This window comes from Ochotona princeps, chromosome 5 (assembly GCF_030435755.1).
Source record: "Ochotona princeps isolate mOchPri1 chromosome 5, mOchPri1.hap1, whole genome shotgun sequence".
NCBI classification, from domain to species: Eukaryota; Metazoa; Chordata; class Mammalia; order Lagomorpha; family Ochotonidae; genus Ochotona; species Ochotona princeps.
The window spans coordinates 45910140-45931622 of NC_080836.1; the positions used below are offsets into that span (position 1 = coordinate 45910140).

General features: G+C 33.8%; 1 protein-coding gene across 7 annotated transcripts in view; it reads right to left on the reverse strand.

Moving 5' to 3' along the window:
* The window catches only part of SCN3A (sodium voltage-gated channel alpha subunit 3), a 93281-nt gene that overhangs the window by 22524 nt on the left and 49274 nt on the right, over nucleotides 1–21483 (reverse strand). For all 7 annotated transcript variants that reach the window (XM_058664573.1, XM_058664572.1, XM_058664570.1 and 4 more), the window contains 6 exons: nucleotides 18893–19066; nucleotides 17651–18007; nucleotides 15501–15971; nucleotides 4719–4839; nucleotides 3346–3500; nucleotides 2444–2617 (listed from right to left, as the gene is read on the reverse strand). In XM_058664573.1, coding sequence (XP_058520556.1) covers nucleotides 2444–2617; nucleotides 3346–3500; nucleotides 4719–4839; nucleotides 15501–15971; nucleotides 17651–18007; nucleotides 18893–19066 — 1452 coding nt within the window. The remainder of the gene's footprint in view (nucleotides 1–2443; nucleotides 2618–3345; nucleotides 3501–4718; nucleotides 4840–15500; nucleotides 15972–17650; nucleotides 18008–18892; nucleotides 19067–21483) is intronic.

A 21483-nucleotide genomic window follows, 5' to 3' on the forward strand; every position in this document is an offset into this window, starting at 1 on the left:
TGATATATCATTTAACTTTATGGCATTGTAAATTTCTATTTTTCTTTCCATTGTTTTTGTATTGTGATTTTTCATTTAAAGGGATGTACAGTAACTGTGAAATGGAGACTAACATCCAGATGTGAGGATACAATGTAGTATGCATTTCTACATCCAGACAAAGATGGACTTACAATGAAACTACTCACTATATCCTGACAATAGGATGCTGGACTCTCTGCCATTGTCCATGCCCGCAATGATGGACATATGACTGTGTATGAAGAACTATATTTTAGTAATGATATAGAGGAACTAGGTGAGGGGGACGGAATTGGGGAGGGGATAAGGGAAATGCCAGGAGCCTATGGAACTGTATCATAAAATGACAATAATAATAATAAAATGTAAAAAAATAAGCTAAGTTGGCTGTAAACATTTTTTCGAAACCTATGTATTAGTTTTGCATAGTATGCATTTTCTATGAACTTTTTTGAAGATCCTCATATATTTGCCCACTAAACCTAATTTATTGATACTGGATAATTTAGACAACTAATATATGCATGGGTGTAGCAGAACTGAATCGAGAATCAGAAAGTTTGAGCATTGGTGTAGATTATAATTGAGCATTTTTGCCATTTCACAAATTTGTTTTAAACTAGGTTTTACATTTCCTAATGTCTAGAAGTACAATCTGAATATTGCCTTTGACCCAATTCAGCTGCAGAATGAGAGAAACTAAATTTGCTTTTGTGGGTAGCTTTTTGGGATATAATTAAGAATCCTTCTATTACTCTGGGGAGGTCAGTCATGGAAACTGGAGGTCATTTATGATCCATTAAAAGCAACTAGATACAAATTTCTTAGCAACTCAAAGGGTTAAATATATTTTGGTTATCTAATTATAAACCAGTGCAGGGAGGAAGACAGGAGCAGAATTCAGAAAGATCCAAACTAGCCACAATGATTAAAAAAAAGAATGATTGCAGATATTGAACAATTATTGGTTTATATTGGCAAATGTGTGAGCTGAAAAAATCACAACACTTTATGGTTGGTAGGAAGCTGCTGGAGATAGGACCTAAAGCACCGAGTGTGTGTGTGTATGTGTGTGTTTCTGGTAGCCTATGAAGCCTTGTGTAACAGACTATTAAAGACTACAAAGAAGCAGTTAACTGTCATTTTTTACCAACACCTCTTCATCACTTATAATTTAAAAAGTGTGACACCATTGAGTTTCATAATTCGCAACATTCCCAGGACTCCTTGACCAGACTAATCAAATTGAGATCTACACATTTACATGTAAGACATCAGATTAGCTACAGAATTATCTACCTTCTGGTTTAACATGCTTTTTGTTATCTCTGTGAATATGTTGATGATGAATACAGCTATTAGGTTAAATTAACATTATCCAGTCATATGTACGCTACAAGAGCTTCAAATATAATTTTTTAATTTGTAGTCCCAACTTTGTCTTGATTTATCTTTTGAAGATTTGCTTTAATTAACAGCTCATGAAATGATGTTTAGCTGTTCCTTACTTTGAGATCCTTAGTTTTCAGAATAGCTTAGAAAAGCTCACATCCATGTCCAGTTTTAGGTGACTTCTACTATTTCCATTGGATTTAAATTTTTTAATTAAGCTTTTGTTTTACTATTTTTGTTTATTCGAACTACAGAGAGATAAAGAGAGAAATCTTCCATCACTGGTTCATTCTTTAACTACAGGGCATTCCTGGACCTGGGCTAAGCCAGAGCTTAGAACGTGGAATTCAGTTTGGCTTTCCTTTATGATGGCAGGGATGCAAGGACTTCAGCCTTCAACCGCTACAATTCAGGATGCACAGTAGCAAGAAGCTCCAGTTGGAACTAGAGCCAGGATGCAAAGCTAGGCACTCTAATGGATGTGAGCATCCCAAACAGTGTCTGGTTTATTGAGGATTTATTTTATTTATTCGAAAGGCAGAAAAAGAGAGAGGGAAAGATAGGAATACTCTCCATCTGGTGGTTTACTCCCTAATAGCTTCAAAAGCCAGAGCTGCATCACACTGAAGCCATGAGCTAGGAGCTTTCCCTGCGTATCCCAGGAGGTTACAGGAGCCCAGCGACATGGGCCATCATCTGTGGCTTTCGCTGGCACATCAGTAGGGATTTGGATTTGGATCAGAAGGGGGAGCATCTGGGTCTCGAACCGTCACCCATATGGGATGCCAGGTTGCAGGCAGCAGTTCAATACAGTTGTGTCACAACGCTGTCCCATAAGCAGTGTCAACTTCTGACCACCTTTGTTGTAATTTTTTTAAAAAAAGAATAACTGCTTAATTATGTGAACATTAATAAAACTAAGTCTCAAAGTCAAGTTAAGGTTTTAATTACAGAAAATAGACAGAAAATAGATGAAAGGTCAGTCTTGTCCCTTAAAAACAGTTTCTTAAAAATTATTGAAGATACTTACATCAACTATCAAGAAATCTAGCCAGCACCAGGCATTAGTGAAATATGCTTGAAATCCATAAGCCACCCATTTGAGAAGCATTTCCAAAATGAATATATAAGTGAAGACCTTGTCAGCATATTCCAGCATGGTTTTGATAGTTTTTCGCTGTTCAATGTATATATCTTCAAAAGCCTGTGAACCAAGAAAAAATTATTTTTATTGGAATGGCTTCTCTCCCTTGAACATTTGAAGAGATAGTTCAGTAAAGGAAGTAAGTGACTTGGCAAATATTGGGTAATATCCACTAAGCATCAAACAACAGAAAATATCTAAACTGAAACAAACTGAAAACATGCTGATGGGAAAATGGGAATGTCTTGATTGTTCAGTAAGTTCTGTCTTCCCTAATTCTCACTGCTACTCTCTATCTCAATTACTGTTGCAAAGACACAATTTTAGTAAAATATTATAAACTGAGAAAGTAAGAAGACATTCACTGACTGAGGGAGAGAATTGGACTATTCTGTTATTACTTTGTATGACTTCCTGAATTGCTTGGCTTATTTAAAAAGAGTAGTTGATTATACATAAAAAAACAGGATATACTTTAAATCTATAAATATTGATATATTAGGGAACACTGGATAATGTTTACCAGGAAAGGTAACATAGTTACAGAACGTCTCTGGGTTTCTCAGCAAGGAAAACATCTGTTAGATAAACCCCAAATGAGAGATCCCATCTGTCGGTCTCATGGTTTTGATTTGTTCTGAACAGAATTTTGCAAAGTTCATTCCTGGGTACAGGGATGCAGACATGCCTCCTGTTTTGATTTCCAAACTTGGCTTATGCTGTTGGGGTTTTTGTAGACTGAGATATTTCACTAGAAACTGGTTCTTGCTAATACACATTCCACTCACCAAAGCACCGCTACTAAGAAGGATCATGAAGACAATGAATGTCTCAAACCAGTTGTGTTCAACAATACTGTAGCAAGTTTTGCGAAGATTCCACCAGATCTTCCCCTTCCCTTCTTCTGTACTTACTTGACAGAATGGAAATTTTTTAATACATCCTGAAAGACAAGATTAAATATGAACAAACAGAAAAAAAAATACTTGATCTTGAAACAAGTGAGAGAAAAGTTAAACTTTCTTGCTCCCTCTTGTGTCCAGTCTTAGTTCATCACTTTATAGGCTATTTCATTCTCTAGTTATCTTCAGCCTCCATCCTGCAAAATGAATACTTCTGACTTATATATTCATCAAGCTAGTCAGAACTAAAGGAACTTTAGTTTAATCTGGTTTGCTTTGGTAAAAATGAATTCATTCTTCAATACCAATCAAGATCTCTTTGTCTCAAAAATCCTTACAGAAATAGGTTCCAGGAATCTCTCTTACATAGGGGAGAAAATACTTGCTCCAAATTGCTTATTCATAGTTTTATTTTATCCTTCATTGTTATGCCAAATTGTTTTCATGACAGAAAAATCCTGCTGTCTTTTCAGGTATTAGCCACTTTCAATTTTTCCAAGCTACTTTATTTAGAGTGTTGGTACTCCTCTTACTCACAGAAATGACTCACTGGTCATTATCTCTTACTTCTTTGCCCACCAAATCCTAACTTTCATATTATTTCTAACTTCAATCCACTCTTCCAATCACATTGAATCCATAAATCCTTCATGGTTTGTGGGCAAAACACTGCACTTGCTGATGTGAGAATAGTTTTTGCTTTCTCTGCCAACTCTACAATGTAGCTTTGTCTCAAATCATCTCAGGCCACAATGAAAAGTGTTTATAGTTGAAACTCTATGGAATGGGATATATTGATCACAGCGTCTATAAATCATATCACACCATTGAAATGAAGAAATTTAGTTGCCAATGAATGTCATGAAATGCCAGAGGCTATTTATCTCACAAGATCAGATTTCTCACATTCTGGAGAGGGAGTGAAAAGGACACGTTACATTATACTATTTCTCCAGGCATAGTCAATGTTATAGTATAACCCAGTAACATATATAAACTCTTCGGAATCAAAGCAGAAAGCAATGTAAATATTCTTTCACCATTTCTTCTAACTTTCCTTCAAATGAGTTATGGGGGTGTTTCAGCTATTTGTGAAAAATGTATACAATGAAAAAACAACTGCATAGATTTCAACTTTCTCACAACAAAATAGAAGTATCTTTTCATTGTTTCTTCTCATGGACTTTCTGAAGTACCCTTGCACGTTCAGGTGTGAGAACGAGGAGTGCTGTGTTGAACTTGTATCTGAGCTAGTTTACCTTCAGTGAAACAAGCTTCTGGTTTAAGGTCTTCCTCGGGTTCCATTTCAGCTTGTTCACCTTCTCGGGGTGGAGCAACATCAACTGTGCTTCCTTCAGATGAGCTGGTTGCATTTAGTTTCTGAAAGCAAAATCCCATTTCAAATATATGATTTTTCTTCTCTTTTATTCAATTAACTGAAAACATTCTGTCATACTGTGAAAAAGCGATAGTGATCACATTTGACTCTATTGATGTTACTGGTAATTATGTACTATTAAGTTAATATGGTTAAAGTCCTGTTATTTACAACAATGTAACTGCTAATCCAATTCAGATTAAAAAATTAGCATTTAAGATCGGTGATTTAGAAAGGATAGATTATACTGATTAACTGATGAAGAAATACTGATTAACCTGCAATACATATAAATATATGAAAATATTTAATATATTAAGATGTAAGCAAATCCCAAAAATAGTTTTGTAAGTTTGGTATGCTGACACCTCCTAATGATTATATTAAGATGCATAAAATCAATGTCATTTTCTCCTATCCAGATGGAAATTTTCAGAGGGCAAAGAACATTACCAGTTGTTTCTAAGTACTGTCCATGTTTCTGTAATTTTAGAAAGGAAGAGCAGCAAATTAACATTAGTCACAGTCACTATATTTCAACTTTGAGCTATATTTTTCTCTGGCTTATGTAATTTTCTTCTGACTTTACTAGAAAAATGATGGATCTCTTTCTCTTTCCTGAACTGCATAAATGAATTTAATACTTGCCAAAGAATTCTAAATGAAATGGAAATTTCTTCAAATGGCATTGTCCAGAATCTGATAGACTGTCAGCGGAAACACATCCTGAGTTCACCATGTGATCAGGCAGGGGATATGTTTCCCATTAAATAAATCGTTGCCACATGCCACGTGGCTAACTGAACTACTCTAAAGTTGCAAGAGCAAATATCTAACATATTGCATGCAATTATTTGGGGAGACATTATGAGTGTTCTATGTTCATGAAAACTAATGTGAAGACATAACATACAGCAAAATCTCAGTAAAATAAAGCTTTAAAGATGAGAGAACAGTACATGGAAATGTTAATGGTTTCAGAGTCCCTATTATCTTTAATAGCTAAGTTTTAAGGCCACATTCCCATATCCTTCTGAATGAGTTAAATTATTATTAAAAGCAAGTCATAAATGATTTAGTAACTGTAGATCACTTTTGGGGAAATTTGACTCAAGATTCCTAACTTACAGAAATCATAATGCAAATGTACTTTAATACTGTAGAATGTGAACGTGGTCAAAAGTAGTATCCAGGTTGTGCTTTCTGTGGCAATACTTGGAAGGGGACATTAGGCAGGCTCAACTAAATATATCATAAAAACTACTCTGATGAAAATACTCTTTATAATATAGTACTTCCTAGACTGCAGAATGCAAAAAGAGAACTAGGTCACCATTTCTGGATGATGGTCCTTAGGATCATAATGATACAAGATCTTTTATAATTAAAATTTGCTATATTTAGGAGAAGTAGAGATATATTTTGTTAACTAAAGATTTTCCGTTTTTGACAACCATAGAATCCTTATTCTAAGAAAGGCCAGGAAAGTTTGCTATGTAGATCTGTGATAGCTTTTGAAAATCCCATTGAGCCAACTAGTTAATATACCCACATTCCACATGGGAGTACCTGAATTCCATTTCCAGTTTTGGCTCCTGCCTCAGCTTTCTCCTAATGCAGATCCTGGGTGGTAGCAGTAATGGCTGAAGTAATTGTAAGAGAACTGGACCAAGCTTTCCTCTCTAGCTTTCTGGCTTTCCTGGGTTTTGGGGGAGGGTTTCAATGAATGCTAATTCTCTTTATCTGTCCTTCCAAATTAATCAATTTGAGCAGAAGCTGTGGTACAGCAAGCTGCTGCTCTGGCGCTGGCATCAAATATTGTGATCTAGCTTCCTGCTAATGCTCCCAGAAAGGCAACTAAAGATGAGCATAGTTCTTGGGCCTCAGCAAAGTCAGATGGAGTTCTGGTACTTTGTGTTAGATTGGCCCAACTATAGCTGCTGTGGCAATTTGGGGAGTGAACCAGCAGAGGAATGAACTCTCTCTGTCTATGTCTTCTTTATTCTGTTCATTTGCCTTTTTAAAAATTAAATTAATCTTTTGTAAAAAAAAAACTAGCTAGTTGAAGTACATGAAATCTGTTAATTTTACATTAATGCAAATAATAAGTATAAATAAACTTTAATTAACTTAGAGTCCTCTCTCCTCCAATTTTCTTTCTAAAATAATCTAAAAGCAAAAAAAAAAAAATACTAGGCAATTGCTTTGTTTCCATGGTTAACACCTTCTTTCCAATTTCACTGTGGTTTATGGGTTGAGCACCATGGTTTTTGATGAGTGACAGCAATAATATCCACTAAAGAAACAACATCTGTGAGAAACCAAATTATTTTTGAGATAAATTATAAACAGCTTAATGTATCTTCTTCTTCTTGGTTAATTAAGCTCAATAATTCTTTCTGCATCTGGTCATGGTCCACCTTCTCCATGAAGCATTGTTCCTTAACTTAATGTTAAATTTTATAGAACATTCAATCAACTATACTTGCTTCCTTTGACCAAATATTCCCATAAATACATGTATATATGTACATATATACACATATGTAGCAAGTACACACATAAACACACACACACACATATATAGCAAAAGATCTAGTATATCACAAAGTACAGACTATACTGTAATTGTAATATTGGTTCATGAAAAATGAATACATGAATGTCTGAAGGCATACTTTTTTCATGTGGAGAATTACATTTAGACAACTTCTCGTCTTTATGTTTATATAAAACAAAATCTTGGCCTTGAAAGTAGTCTATATAATTATTCTAGAAAATACATTTTCTAAGTGAATTATTTAAAACTGTAATGACAAAACATATTTCTAAAATGTTTTTCTAAAGTACTGTCAGATGTTTAATAATGACATATGAGAAAAGTAAATAAGTACATTTGTCTAAACACATATGCATATTTTGCTAATTTGAAAACTTCAGAAAATATACTCACCCTTTACTTTTTATTTTACCATTGTTAATATAATTGTGAAATGTTTAATTTTTCTGTCTTATATTCTACAGGTGTCTTACTTTATACAAATACTTATTTGAAACAACTCTTGACAGCACAATTACAGCTACTGATGAATTATAACTAGTAATGAATATCAGTTGAATCAACTGATTACCAAATAAGTATCTCTGGATGTTGTATTTATCATTGGTGTTATACTCAGATTATAAGCATTTTTGAATGCAGTTAACATGCTCATATATTAATGGTCTCAATATTTTAAGTAATCTCATAAATTATGCATTTATTCATCTTAAGATAGAGAGGCACAATGCTAGTGCACCTTTGTCTGACAGTATGAAACATAGCATATCTTAGGAAAGAGGACAAGGAAAAACCCTGTCCTCATTACGCTTCTGTCCTGGAAGCAGAACCAACTGACATGAAGAATTGCTTCGGTCTTATCCAGGAATCTTTCTGAGGGTAAGGATAAGATTTTAATTTTGGCTCTGAAGAGCTCCTCAAAAAATGTTCTGAAGAAGACTGTGGGCAGTGACTTCAAGCCCATTACCTTCATGAACCAAAGCTCAGATGATGGTGGGCTAATGTTCATTCACTTTATTTCCCTCCCTGTGGAAGCTGACACAACATCAACTCTCCCAATTTAAAGAATCAGGCCTAGTCATATCTTATTCTTAATAGTCAGAATTGTCAATACATTATATATTCAAATACACAGGCTCCATCTCTATCATATGAAAGCATAGTGCTCACTATTCATTATTCTGAAAAGCAAAAGATACTGTATCAACTTCACAAATTTTCAAAAGTTGTGACTTATCTACATTAGTAAATTAAAGCTTGAATTAAATTCTTAGTAATTTATATCAACTTACCAATTATGATATTTTGTATAATACCCTTTAGTTACTGGATGCACAAGGAAGCACGCTGCAGTATTTTTAAAAAATAATTTTCATGCTAGAAAACTAACCATATTAATTTCTATACATTTATATAATGTGAAGTCAATGAAGCATTTTGTAACTAATTTCAGTACTTTGGTATTTCATGCTCAGGCAGAGGGTAGTCTGTACTATATATTATCATAGCCATTTTGAAATGACTTACAAATTTATTGTAAAGCAAATAACTGATTGAAAAGCAAGTGATTGAGGAAAAATGCAAAGAGCAACTTACTTTATATTGCCATAGCTGTGATACTACAATGATATAAAAAAGAAATCTGGAATGAAATTTATTATATCAAGGAACTTAATGACCATACTAAATTAAAACCCATTAAATAATTAAAATTCTTACTTGTTCTGGAGTAACTTAAAAATGCATTTGGAAATATAGATGCAACAATACAAAGCTTCCATATAAAGCCACATAACATAGTACAAGTTCAAGCTTGTTTTCTTGTACTAATGTCTCCCTACTTCTTTAATATGGCACTGAAAGTTTAGATTTCTCCATCCCTTGTAGAAAATATTCAGTCTACAGAAGGATGATGATTTATGCTCTACAAATGCACGCTGGAAAGCAGGTTTTATGATGCAACATTCTCCAGGCCTATTTCAGCCACAGAAAACATGCCTGGCTGGAGCAGAAGCCCGGCGCAATGCTGTGGAAGCTGCACACCCATCCAAGAACCATGTCTAAAGACATGGTCCCCGAACAAGAAGTTATCGAGAGGCGTAGCTATAAAACCACTTAGAGGAATGGGTTGGTTCATATCAGAAATGACAAAATTCACACCCAAATTGGCCATGAGACCATTCCCCATCCCACGATATCTTGACCTTATGGAGAAATTCCCCCTCATGATGAATATTGCTCTTGATTTTTATCAAAGTAAATAATGAAATTTAAGTTCCAAAGATAGAAGAGAATGTTAGCAACTGGCCTACTTCCACTGAAATGCGCTCACATTTCATGTGTTTTTAGTTAGCTGTCAAATGTTTGACTCTCACAAATTGCTGTATGATCAGAGGCAAAATAAAAGATTCAGCCATTACAGATTGCCTTCAAAATCTAATGATTTCTCTCAGAAATTCTGGATTTTTGCCTTGTTGATAGAAAACATTTTTGATCAGTCATCCTATCAGGGCCTTAGTCTGATTTTTTGGATATGCATATTCATATCTTGACTCACATTATTTCAGTTGAAAAGCAGGCAGTCACACAGTGAGGCCATTTGGTTACTTGTACAAGGCAGTGAGAGCGCGGCTAAAATCTGAAGCTCTCTTTTATTCTGACCACTTCTTAACCAGAAATATAAACAACCAGCATCTGGTTGTGCCTTGCCATACATGGAGTGTGAAACACTCCTAGTGATCCCTTTATTTTAAAATAACTGTAGTAAAAACATGATACGTAAGAGAAAACTTAATACATGGTAGTTGAAGAGTATCAAGAAGGAAAATACAAAAGGCCATTCATAAGCAGTTTAAAAATTTCCATTCTGCCTCATTTGAGGAGTTTCCTATAACTCAGTTTTGCAACTTGGGAGCATCACAGAGAAATTTAAAGCCGAATGACTCTCCATTCCTCTCCAAATTCTAAAAAGAGAGCACTAGAAGGACACATGCTCAAGAAAGAACCAAGTCAAGTATCTACTTTCAGAGATTCCAGAAGGACTTTACTAAGCAATCTTGTGGTTAACATGACATGCATAATTTGCCAGTACCAAGTAGTTCTATTCTGCTTGTGACGACAAAAATAAATTAGGCTTTCTTCAATGAACATTATGCTTCATATTTCATCAGGGATTGTATTGTCCCATCTTTCATTAATAATCCTATTTTTAAATTTGATAAATTGTATATTTTACTATCAATTATATCTTTAAAAGAACAGAATAAAAACTAAACTTACAGGCAAACCTAAATTCTACTTAGATATTCTTTTTTACCAATATCCTTAAAAACTGCTGATTTACATGTACATTTTACTTTTTCATCATGCTTTCTCTCCCAGAACACACGCATTAGCTGAAATATCAATAAACAATGACATCAGCAGGAGGTAGTTGAGTCAAACAATAAAGACTCAGCTAATCTACAAACCTACAATCATCTTGGGAGATAACTTTTCCTCTTCATAAAACCATAAATAATAAGTAACCAAAAGCGGTACATTTCCCAAGTCTCTTGTTTGTCTAGTTATGGGCAGAACATTTAGGGAGGAACTAATGTTGATCAGGGAAACTCTAAACCAAAAGTGAATAAAGTGGACCAATTATTAGTGATCAACATGCAATGAACTTTTCATCCATATCATGTACCCTCCCCCTTTTTAACTTTATAATCATCACTATGGTTTTGCAAATCATTGACTTAAGCTTTCTGAGCTATACAACAATACAAGATCACAAGATATGTGCAGCAAATGCAAATGCAGACTATGGCCCTTCATCTCCAAAAACTGATAATCACCCTGTGCTTTTTATTTTCTTTACAGAGCTCTTCCCAAGAAACATACAAACAATCTTCTCCATCTAGAACACATGGATTAGAGATATGGTGATTATATTCAAGGATTCAAATATGACAATCTGAAAATGGCCATAATATCAGATAAAAAATCCTGTGAGGCTCATTTTGATAATATAATTTACTTATAAGGGCTGAATCATCAACAAGAAAGTTGTGGTCTTATTTTGAATAAAACAGAAGCAGAGAAATTAAAAAAAAATGCATGCTCTCTTAATTCCTTGATCAAACTAATCTTAAAATCTATTATGTTTTAAAATAGATATTATAAATCCTGTAGAGCATGCAGTTACTGTTTTTAAACACCTGAAAGACTAAACTAGGAAACTCATTAGCAGAATTAGGTATGTGGCACTGCCCATCTCGCCTGGCCATGCTGTGATATGTCACGATTCAGCAGAGAGCAGCTGGGCCAGTCTAGCACTTCCTTGCCATGGCAGGGGAAGGATCAGAGCTGAATAGCATGCAGGCCAGTCAAAATTCATTTAGAAAGTGATTGCACATGTAAAACTTGCTTGGGTAACCTGGGTAAAAGTGGTGGCACAAGCTTCTGGCTGGGTAAAAAACACCAGAGCTGCGTTCTTGATGACTCCAGCTTGATTTTACTCCTGTGAGAAGAATGGTAAGCAGTGAAGGTGGGTTATCGCTAGATTGTGTTTGGAATTCAGTTTCACATATGAATGTTAAAGCACTTACTTCATATCTTTCACTTAGAAAGAGACGTCGGTAATTGTTTAAATTATAAAAATCAAAAGTTACACAAAAGTTTGAAGAAATCACTATTACAAGAACTTTAAACATATGAAAATAAAAGTACTTTTGGAATTTCCCAAATCTTCTCTGTAACAATAAAACATGACACTTTCTGCTTTTTTTAAAATCCATTTTTAAAATCTAGTTGTGAGCATATATTTAAGAATTGTCCTATCATGTTTTGGGATTTCCTAGTACACATTTTTATCAAATTTGATTTTATCAAATCAATCTCATAAAATATATCATCATGCTTAATACTATTGTAGAAGATAATCTGGAGCATAGAATAATTTTATATATCAAACAAGGATGAGTATTAGATGTAGAAGTTAAGACTCCCGCATCCTGTATGCGAGTCAAGGTTCAAATCTTGGTTCTGCTTCTGAGTCCAACTCTCTACCAGCCTGGGAGGCAGTGGTGATGATTCCAGTTGTTGAGTATCTGACAATGACTTGAGAGAAATGGGTTGAGTTTTTTCTCCCAGCTTTGACCTGGCCCAGCCTATATCTCATCAAGCCAAAATTATAAAATTTCAGCCATTGAAAAGATGACAATTTTGTAGTATTCTTCTGAGCAGTCATTTGTGATACTTCTCTAAGTATTTTGGAAACAAATATTTTCACCGAAGTGAAGTTATTAATTCTCTATAAAACTAATGCTATTACTCTCACAAAGTTCTCTACTTCTCTGGCTTTTCCACCATTTCCAGATCTTAGCTATACATGCTATTTTGTCTCAAGACTTCTTTCCGTTTTATAATTACTTCAATATTGAGCTCTCTCCTACCCCCAAGGAATCAGGTATGCATTATCAAAGCCATTTTTAAAACCTTGACTTGTTATTCAGGTTCTGATTTCCAATATTATCACTTATAATTCAGTATATTCCAATTAAACTATCCCCACATAAATCTGCTATTATTTTTGAATATATTATTTCAGACAGCAGCATTTTTTTTCGATTTCTCAGACACTTCAGAAGTTTATCATATTTTCCATTTGTCTCAATTTCTATTACATAGTGCTATGGCCCCAAATTTCACCACATAATTGTTATCAAATGATCATTATCATAATTATCGCTGTAATCTCTTGTCTCTCCCCTGAAACTGTTTTGCTCTTTGATATTAAATAAATGTCCCTAAATCATCATGTTCATTGCTTTTCCCTGATTTAAGCACACACAATAGCTCCTTACTGACCATGGCAACAACTGCAAACTCTGACTGGTTCAACATTTCAACCTTGTGGCAGGTGTTTAGCAAGGCTGAAAGAATGCTGCTTTCATATCAACATGCTGCATTTGAATGTGGTGGCTCCACTATCCACATTGATGCTGATACGCACTCTTGGAAGCAGTGATGACAGCTCAGGTAGTTAGATCCCTTCCATGAATATATGAGACCCATGTTATGTTCCATGTTCCTGGCTTTGGATTGGCCTGGCCTCAACTGCTTTCAGTATTTGGGGAGTGAGCCAATGGAGGAAAGATCTTGGTTTGTCAGTCTCTCTGCCTTTAAAATAAATAAACTTTATAATCTGAAACTATCATAAACACCCAAATATATTCTCCATTATCTTTTAAACCATTATTCTCAATATCCTGATTGTTCCACTTCCTTGAATACTAACTTCACTTTCAATTCTGATTTTCCTTTATTAGGTTTCAGCTTTTGACTTTCAGTTCATTTATATTACATCCAAATTTTGAGATGTATTTCAGCTTTATCTGAAAACTTTAGCAAACAATCTTCCTGATTTCAACAGCTACACACTTATCTGCTTTCCTGTAGAATTAAACTTTGGAAAACATCAATGTCTTTCTCTAACATCTGAGGTTTCCCTGAATTGCAGTCACTGTGCAGTGGTTTTTAAATTCTGCTTTTCTGCTTGTATCCATTAGAGTACGAATTCACTTACTAAGCTCAATAAAAGCTTGGTAGATCAGTAAATCAGTGTCAAGCGATGGAAAATAGGACTGATTTCTCAGTTTATACAAATGAGCAAAATGTTAGAATTGAACTCACTATGCACCTTTAGAGTGGGAATCAGAATAAATGTTACCATTTCATTTGGTATAGGTCTTTACCTTCTTAAAATACTTTCAAATTTATTATTTGAGTATCTTTCAGTTGCTCAAATGTTCCTGAGAAAAATTAGGAAGATGCAAATTGTAGCATCGTCACCTACTTATTCTTAAAATGCTTTCAGGTCAAATTCTGATGTTATATTCAACAACAAAAAAACTGGCATAGGGTGTAAGACCATGCCAGCTGCAATACCAGGATTCCATATGGGATGCAATTCAAGTGTCAGTTCCTCGTCTTCCAATTCAGATCTCTAACATGTGCCTAGCAGGGCAGCAAACGATGGCTCCCTGCACCCCTATGGGAGACTCAGAAGAAGGTACTGGTTCCTGGCTTTGGAACAACCAACCCCACCCTGGTCATTGTGATCATTTGGGAAGCGAACCAGCTGACAGATTTTCTCACTCTCCCTCTATATCTGTAATTAATTTACAATTAATAAATATAAATAAATATAATTAACATACAATTAATTTTTTTAAGTATGAAAACTATGCTCATGATTCCCAATGTGTCACTATTATAACCTCAGGTTAAAACATGTCTTTTCATAATCTCATCTCTGCTAGACCTATTCCCTACTAGTATATTAGAAGTCCATAAAAAATAATAGTAAAATATTTTAACCTTATTCTCACAATACATAAATGAAGAATTAGTGTCATTAATTTACTATCAAAGATACTATGAATTCTTATTAAATATGAATAATTTCCTTTCTTCCTATTACTTTAAAAAGTCACAATTTCTGAGAGTGTAAGTAGGTTTTGTATCTACAATTTAATCATGATAATCTTCAAAGTAGTTTTTCAAAATAGTTCTTAGTATTTTCAAGTTCATGTGGAAGATTCCACAGATTTAGTCAATTTTAATGGGAAAATTACATTCAATCCTACTTGGGCCTTCCTAATATTAGTAATACTTCCAAACATTAAATGCACAATCATAATGAATAAATTTGTTAGACACAAAAAATATACATAGTTTTTACATTACATCATTGCAAAAATTTAATATAGAATAAGGAGACAATACTTTCTTAATTATCAAAATTGACTTCCATGATTTTTCTACAAAATATTTTATGCTATAGAGTAAAATATATTTAATAATACCTTTTCTTTGGGAGACTAATTTTTAAATGATTACAAATGATAGGAAAACAAATATGCTGCTAAGGATGATTATTCCCTTTGGCCAGATGAAATTTTATAACTAGACCACCCAGTTTTTCATGATTTTCCAACATTACTACATGGCTTACCAAATCACTTTATTAGAAAGCACATACATGCAATAAAACACCATTAAACCATAGTGTGTGCTTCCTACAGGAAATGCAACAGAAACTTGGATTTTTCTTACCTCTTTGCTTTCTTCTAGTTCTGACTCACTGCTGAACTCTTCAGTGTTTAGATTTTCAAAGTCAGATTCTCCAACAGCAATTGGCACTGTTACGGTGAGGCTGGGGTTGTTTATGAATGACATGTAATCATTTTCATCAATTACATATTTTTCAACACTACTTCCAGTACCTACACCACTAGTGGTTCCGTTTCCATCTTTAAGATAATTAAGCTCTTTGCTTATTTCAATTCCAGTATTATTAGACATGCAGCTGTCTATTTTGTTGCCTTCATGGACTTCGAGAACCTTTGACTTTCTAAAAAAGGCTTTTCGAAAACATTCCCGTATCTTATTTTTCACATAATCGATTCCCTTTTGCATTCTTCCTACTGCAATCTGGAGATTGTTCATTTCATTATCATCATCTGTAGCAGCAAGGTTGTCAGAGCTAAATGAACTCAGCAGTAAGGCCAGAAAGAGGTTCAAAACCTATAAACAAGCAAATGTGTCAGTGTTGAAGTATCTATAAAAATAATAGCATACACACAGGCTTTGCAGATCTTGGCTAAAATTATTTCAACAAAGGCTCCTTGCATGGTGACTGTATTATAAACAACATGTTTAAAGTACACACTACTTAGAGAAGTAGACAATCTTCTAGCTGTTTATTGTAGAACAAAAGAGCAAAAACAAGTAATTTTTATTTTCTAGAAAATGTAACTGGAAATTTAAGTTTCTAAGAGTTAAATTGTGTCTATTCAGGCTTGTGAAGGAAGCCAAAATCCTCCCATTATGCTTTTTGCCATTGAGGGAAAAAAAGGATATTTTCATCTTTCTTATGGTTCATCATTGAGTTTGTGTAGTGAATGTCTAATTTCATGTATGTAAATAATGAATTTACTTACCTAAAAACCCACAGATAAGTACAAAAAGCAATTGAACTTGAAATACAAACTGTCCTGTATAATAGTAGAAATTTCTAAATAGAAATTATGTAAGGCTTAACACATTTTCCATTAAACATACTTTGAATTTTATGTGTTCAAATAGCTCAACAGATGGAACAAAATGTAAAATTATATCAAGGTTTAGACTAAATCCACATAATGTAAATTTTTTCTTTAATTTTTTTTGTGGAAAAACTGAGCTAATCTTAAATCTCAGTATATCAGTGGACTACATGGAGAAATTATTCAATTAAGTGCTAAAGCAATGTAAAAATAATCCACTATTTCTGGTAGAAAAATGAACCATATTTATAGAAATAATTTCAGCTTGAGATGTGGTGATTGAATTTCAGTTTATGCTATATGGAAGGAAGACAAATATGAAGCCAGGACCCAAATTTGTTCCTCATTTTGTATTAGAGTTTGTTTAGACTCTAGATTTCCATAATTTACTTTTCTGACAAAAATAATTACATGTTTACAGGACTCGCACAGCATTCATTTGTACAATCACTTTTAAAGTGTTCTTTTGAGAAGGAAGGGCTGGGAGGACTGCATAGAGAACACTTTGCCTATGCCTGACTGAGAAATTTAAGCCTTAATACAAATAAATATACCAATCATGCTTTTACAGTAATACTTCTAAGTCATAGCTAAATATCAGTTTTTTATATCTGGTTGGTGATATCCTTATGAATAATGTACATTTTAATACTTTATTTGCTTTAGTAAAGCAGAGAAGAAAATATCGTTTCCTTTTAGGATTCTTACATCATGTTATCCATGATTAATGCAATGCTCTGTTTCATTGAAACTTAGTTCCAAAATCTGACATGCCTGAGAAAGCAAACACTATGAACCACACACATGTAAAGGGTAATTTCGATCAATAGTTGTATTTTCAGAAACAATAGAGAGCATTATTTTATCAATGATAGGGCAAAATTAATCTTGCTGATAAAATATATCTTCTTTGATGAAGAAGAAATACAGGAAATAGAGGAAAATCCATGTTCATGCTTTACAGGTTTTCATAAATATATCTTATATAAATCTTACATTCAATTACATACAATTTCAGCGAAGTCAGCAACTTGATCAAGCTCAGAGGCCAGTTAGGTGATTTCACTCTGAGTCATTCACTACAAAATCGCTGCTCAGGAAACTTTTTTCCCTTTCTGTTATTATTCTCATTTGTTAGCATTTAAAATACATACATACCACTAGGTTTCCAATGACCATGACCAGCATAAAAACAATAAGGCACATGGTTTGACCGGCGACCTCCATGCAGTCCCACATGGTCTCTATCCACTCTCCACACAGCACGCGGAACACGATCAGGAAGGAATGGAAGAAGTCATGCATGTGCCAGCGAGGAAGCTTGCAGTCACTGGAGATCTTGCAGACACATTCTTTGTAGCTCTTACCAAAGAGCTGCATGCCGACCACGGCAAAAATGAAGACAATGATGGCCAACACCAAGGTGAGATTTCCCAGCGCCCCCACGGAATTGCCAATGATCTTAATCAGCATATTTAGTGTGGGCCAGGACTTTGCCAACTTGAAAACTCGGAGCTATAATCAAGTGAAAAGACATTCGTAGAAGTGATCACAACATGATTTTGGAAGTTAGACATTGTTAGTACCCCATATTGTAAACCTACAGCTGATGTATGTGAAAAACCAAAACATACTGAACTACCTTAATTTCAAACCCAGAAATAGTGTTAATAACATTGGATTATTAAATCAAATCATAATATCTTTTGAATACAAAATTTTAAAAAATCAAACAAGTCTAAAGCAAGAAATAAAACATTTTGATGAATTAAAAGATACAGTCATGTAAACAAGTTAATATTCTCATTGGAGAATTTTTTAAACTGGGGTACTGTGTCTCCAGACTATTTTAAAGACTAAAGAAAATTATTAAAAGAATGAATTACAAATTGTAACGGAATATTATAAAATAAACGAATTTGACAAAAACACAAATGCTTTCCTCCAATATGAAAACATTTGCTTAGTTTCCACTAAAATTGTTTTTAAAAAAATTTTGTGTTGTATTTAAGAGACGTTTGTTATAATATTGCTTAAAATGCAAGTGATATCATTCACCAGCAAATTGCTATATAATAAGACCTATTAGTACAAGCAATGGCACAACTAGTTGGAAACCGATGCCTTTTATTTGCATTTACGTATAGGTTATAATGTAAAAATTTCAAGAGTTTAATCTACAACTTCAGAAAATGCCTGCAAGTTTTGAAATATGTGCTTAGTATCTAATCATTATAAAATGCCAAAACTATTTTTCATTATTTTTAGAAAACAGTCTGTTTTCTTAGATTGAATCACCAGCCAATGTAAATTTAAAATATTGTTAAAGCTATTGTAAATCCTGTAACTGCAAATTGGTTTCATTTTGAAATAGGATATAAACATAGTCTATGAAAATACCAGTCTGAAGGATCGTAGTACAGACAATCCATCCACATTTGCCAGACCAAGTTCCATTAAACTTAGACTGACAATGATTCCATCGAAGATATTCCAGCCCTCTTGAAAATAGTAATAGGGATCCATGGCAATGATCTTGAGAACCATTTCTGCTGTGAAGATCCCAGTGAAGACCTACAGTAACAGAGAGATCTGCACTTCAGGAGCATGAAGACTACAATGTTGCAAGAATTTACAAAGAGCAGTTTTAAGTAACATTTAAAACAATTCAAGACTGGCGTGTTTCCCCAAGGGAATATTTTAAATGCATTTATCCTATTTAACTACTTTCTGGATTTCTAGGAAGAATAGTAATTTTAAAACATTTTACAGCCTGAATTTTAAATCTAATACTGAATAACAAGGACTGTTTTATTGCCCTTCTACTACATCAGGGTTCTACCATAAGCAGAATGAAATGCATTCTGGATATATGATTTGATCCAGAATGAATTTCCCTATTACCAGAAATTTCTAAAACTTACTTAAAATTTGTGAGTTTTCTGTTAAAGCATGTCAGTCACAAATATTCCTGAAACAAGAGTGCATCTGATGCTGCTTTTCAATAATGAAATTTGAACGAGTGCTCAGATTTGTGGTTAATGGATTAATAAAACACGGAACTGTAAGCTTAATTGAAATCATCAGGAGAGTATTTTCAACATGCACAATCCCGTAATTAACATTAATGAAGTATTTGAGTGGCAAACAATGAAACATACTCAAAATTCACTTTTCAACTTGAAACCATTTGCTAAGACACACAATAAATAAGAGTTAAAAAATTGTGTTGAAAAAATCTTTTAAAACAGTTCATTCAGTTTTTAAAGCAGTAGCTGCAGTTTGTGACTCTAAAGTCAAGCCTGTGATTTACCAAGTTTGTGGCCTTAATCTTGAAGGAACTCTGTCAAAATAATAGTTAAAATTAGTAGATTTTGTTTAATTAAAAGAAACCTGCATCCACTTTTTAAATTCATAAATGAGGATAACATCTTATGTTCCTAGTCATTGTAATAGCCCGGAAAAGTTAGCTTGTTTTATTCATACATGAGGTAATATTGAAATGTATTTTAAATAATCCTAGAAAATAAAAATCCAGAAATATGATAGCTTGCACACTGAAAAACATTTTTTAATCTGATAGAATAAGTCACCATAGGACTTTTTTTAACCAGTAAATTTCCCTGGTGACTACAAAGTAAGTTGTAACTTAGGCAAATTTAATTTGTTATATCAAACCTTCAGAGATTACTATTATTCAAAATAGGCACCCTGAGATAGAAAAATATTAGCAAAAGTGAGCTAGAAGCATCCATGTAAATGATCTACAAATAGCTCCTCCTACAAATAATCATACTGTGATGTTTTCAAATCTTTTGAAAAGAATCAATCTCCTCTATTTAACAATCTAGGTCGCCCAAATGGGAAACCTGGATTGCATACCAGCTCCTGGGTTTGGTTCCAGTGATCACTGGCTGCTATGGGCATTTGGGGAGTTAATCTCAGTGAACAGGAACACTCTGTTTTTCTCTCAAATAAATAAAATAATTCCATAAATACACAGAACAGTTTGGAGAAACTCAGCAGAAATTCAAAGGCTCTTGATACATTTGATGAAACAAACCAATAGGAAATGTTGTAATTTTATGTACTGCAGAAGCAGAATACAAAAGATGAGAATTACAAAATATTTACATTTTTTGTGTCCAATTCAAACACATCCCCCGTAAGTAAATATGTAATCATGAATTTATCAATTAACTAATCCGTAGAAATTCTGTTTATTTTATGGTTGATATGGATATTCAATAGGATGTGAAAGATTGCTTTATAAGTGCTGCAATGTTTTACAAACACCATGCCATTATTAATTATAATACAGAGTTTTCAGCCAATAGTTACAATTTAGGTATTCTATACCTATGGGTATGTTATCTAGGTTCTCCATCTTGATGAGGCGTGTTTCCCCCACAGTAACCTTAACCTAACTCTGGTTATTATTGAAGTCATAGGTCTGAGAACTGTACCAGGTCTAGTAAAGTCATTGTTTATGTATTTGTTGAGCAAATACAATAAAGGATGTGAATGAGTTCTTCAGGAACAAATAGATAACAGAACAATTTGGTGCTTATATCAAGTGTTTTCTACTCAGTATTTCCATAATTTAAGTTCTCACATCCTGTACTACCATTCCCAACTGCTTCAACATTGAAATTTAAAAGCCACAATTTCCTGCTGCATCCTGACAAATTTCCAAAATCTTCCTTCACCTGTTTAATTTCCCTAACTCCAATATCCTGGGAAAAATACAAGAACTAGAGCAAAATATATCCCATCACTTTCAAAGAAAGGTGCAAGAGGTTAATTACATATTATTAAAGGAAGGAAACCGTTTATTGAGAACAAGCTAGATGCTGGGCAAAGTGCTATGTGTTTTTGCATTATCGCATCTGACCTTCAAGACCATTCTGGGAGATGGGTATTATTACATCCACTAAAACAGCATAAAAACATTTGGATTGTTTGCTGCATTTTCCCAGAAATCAGCATTA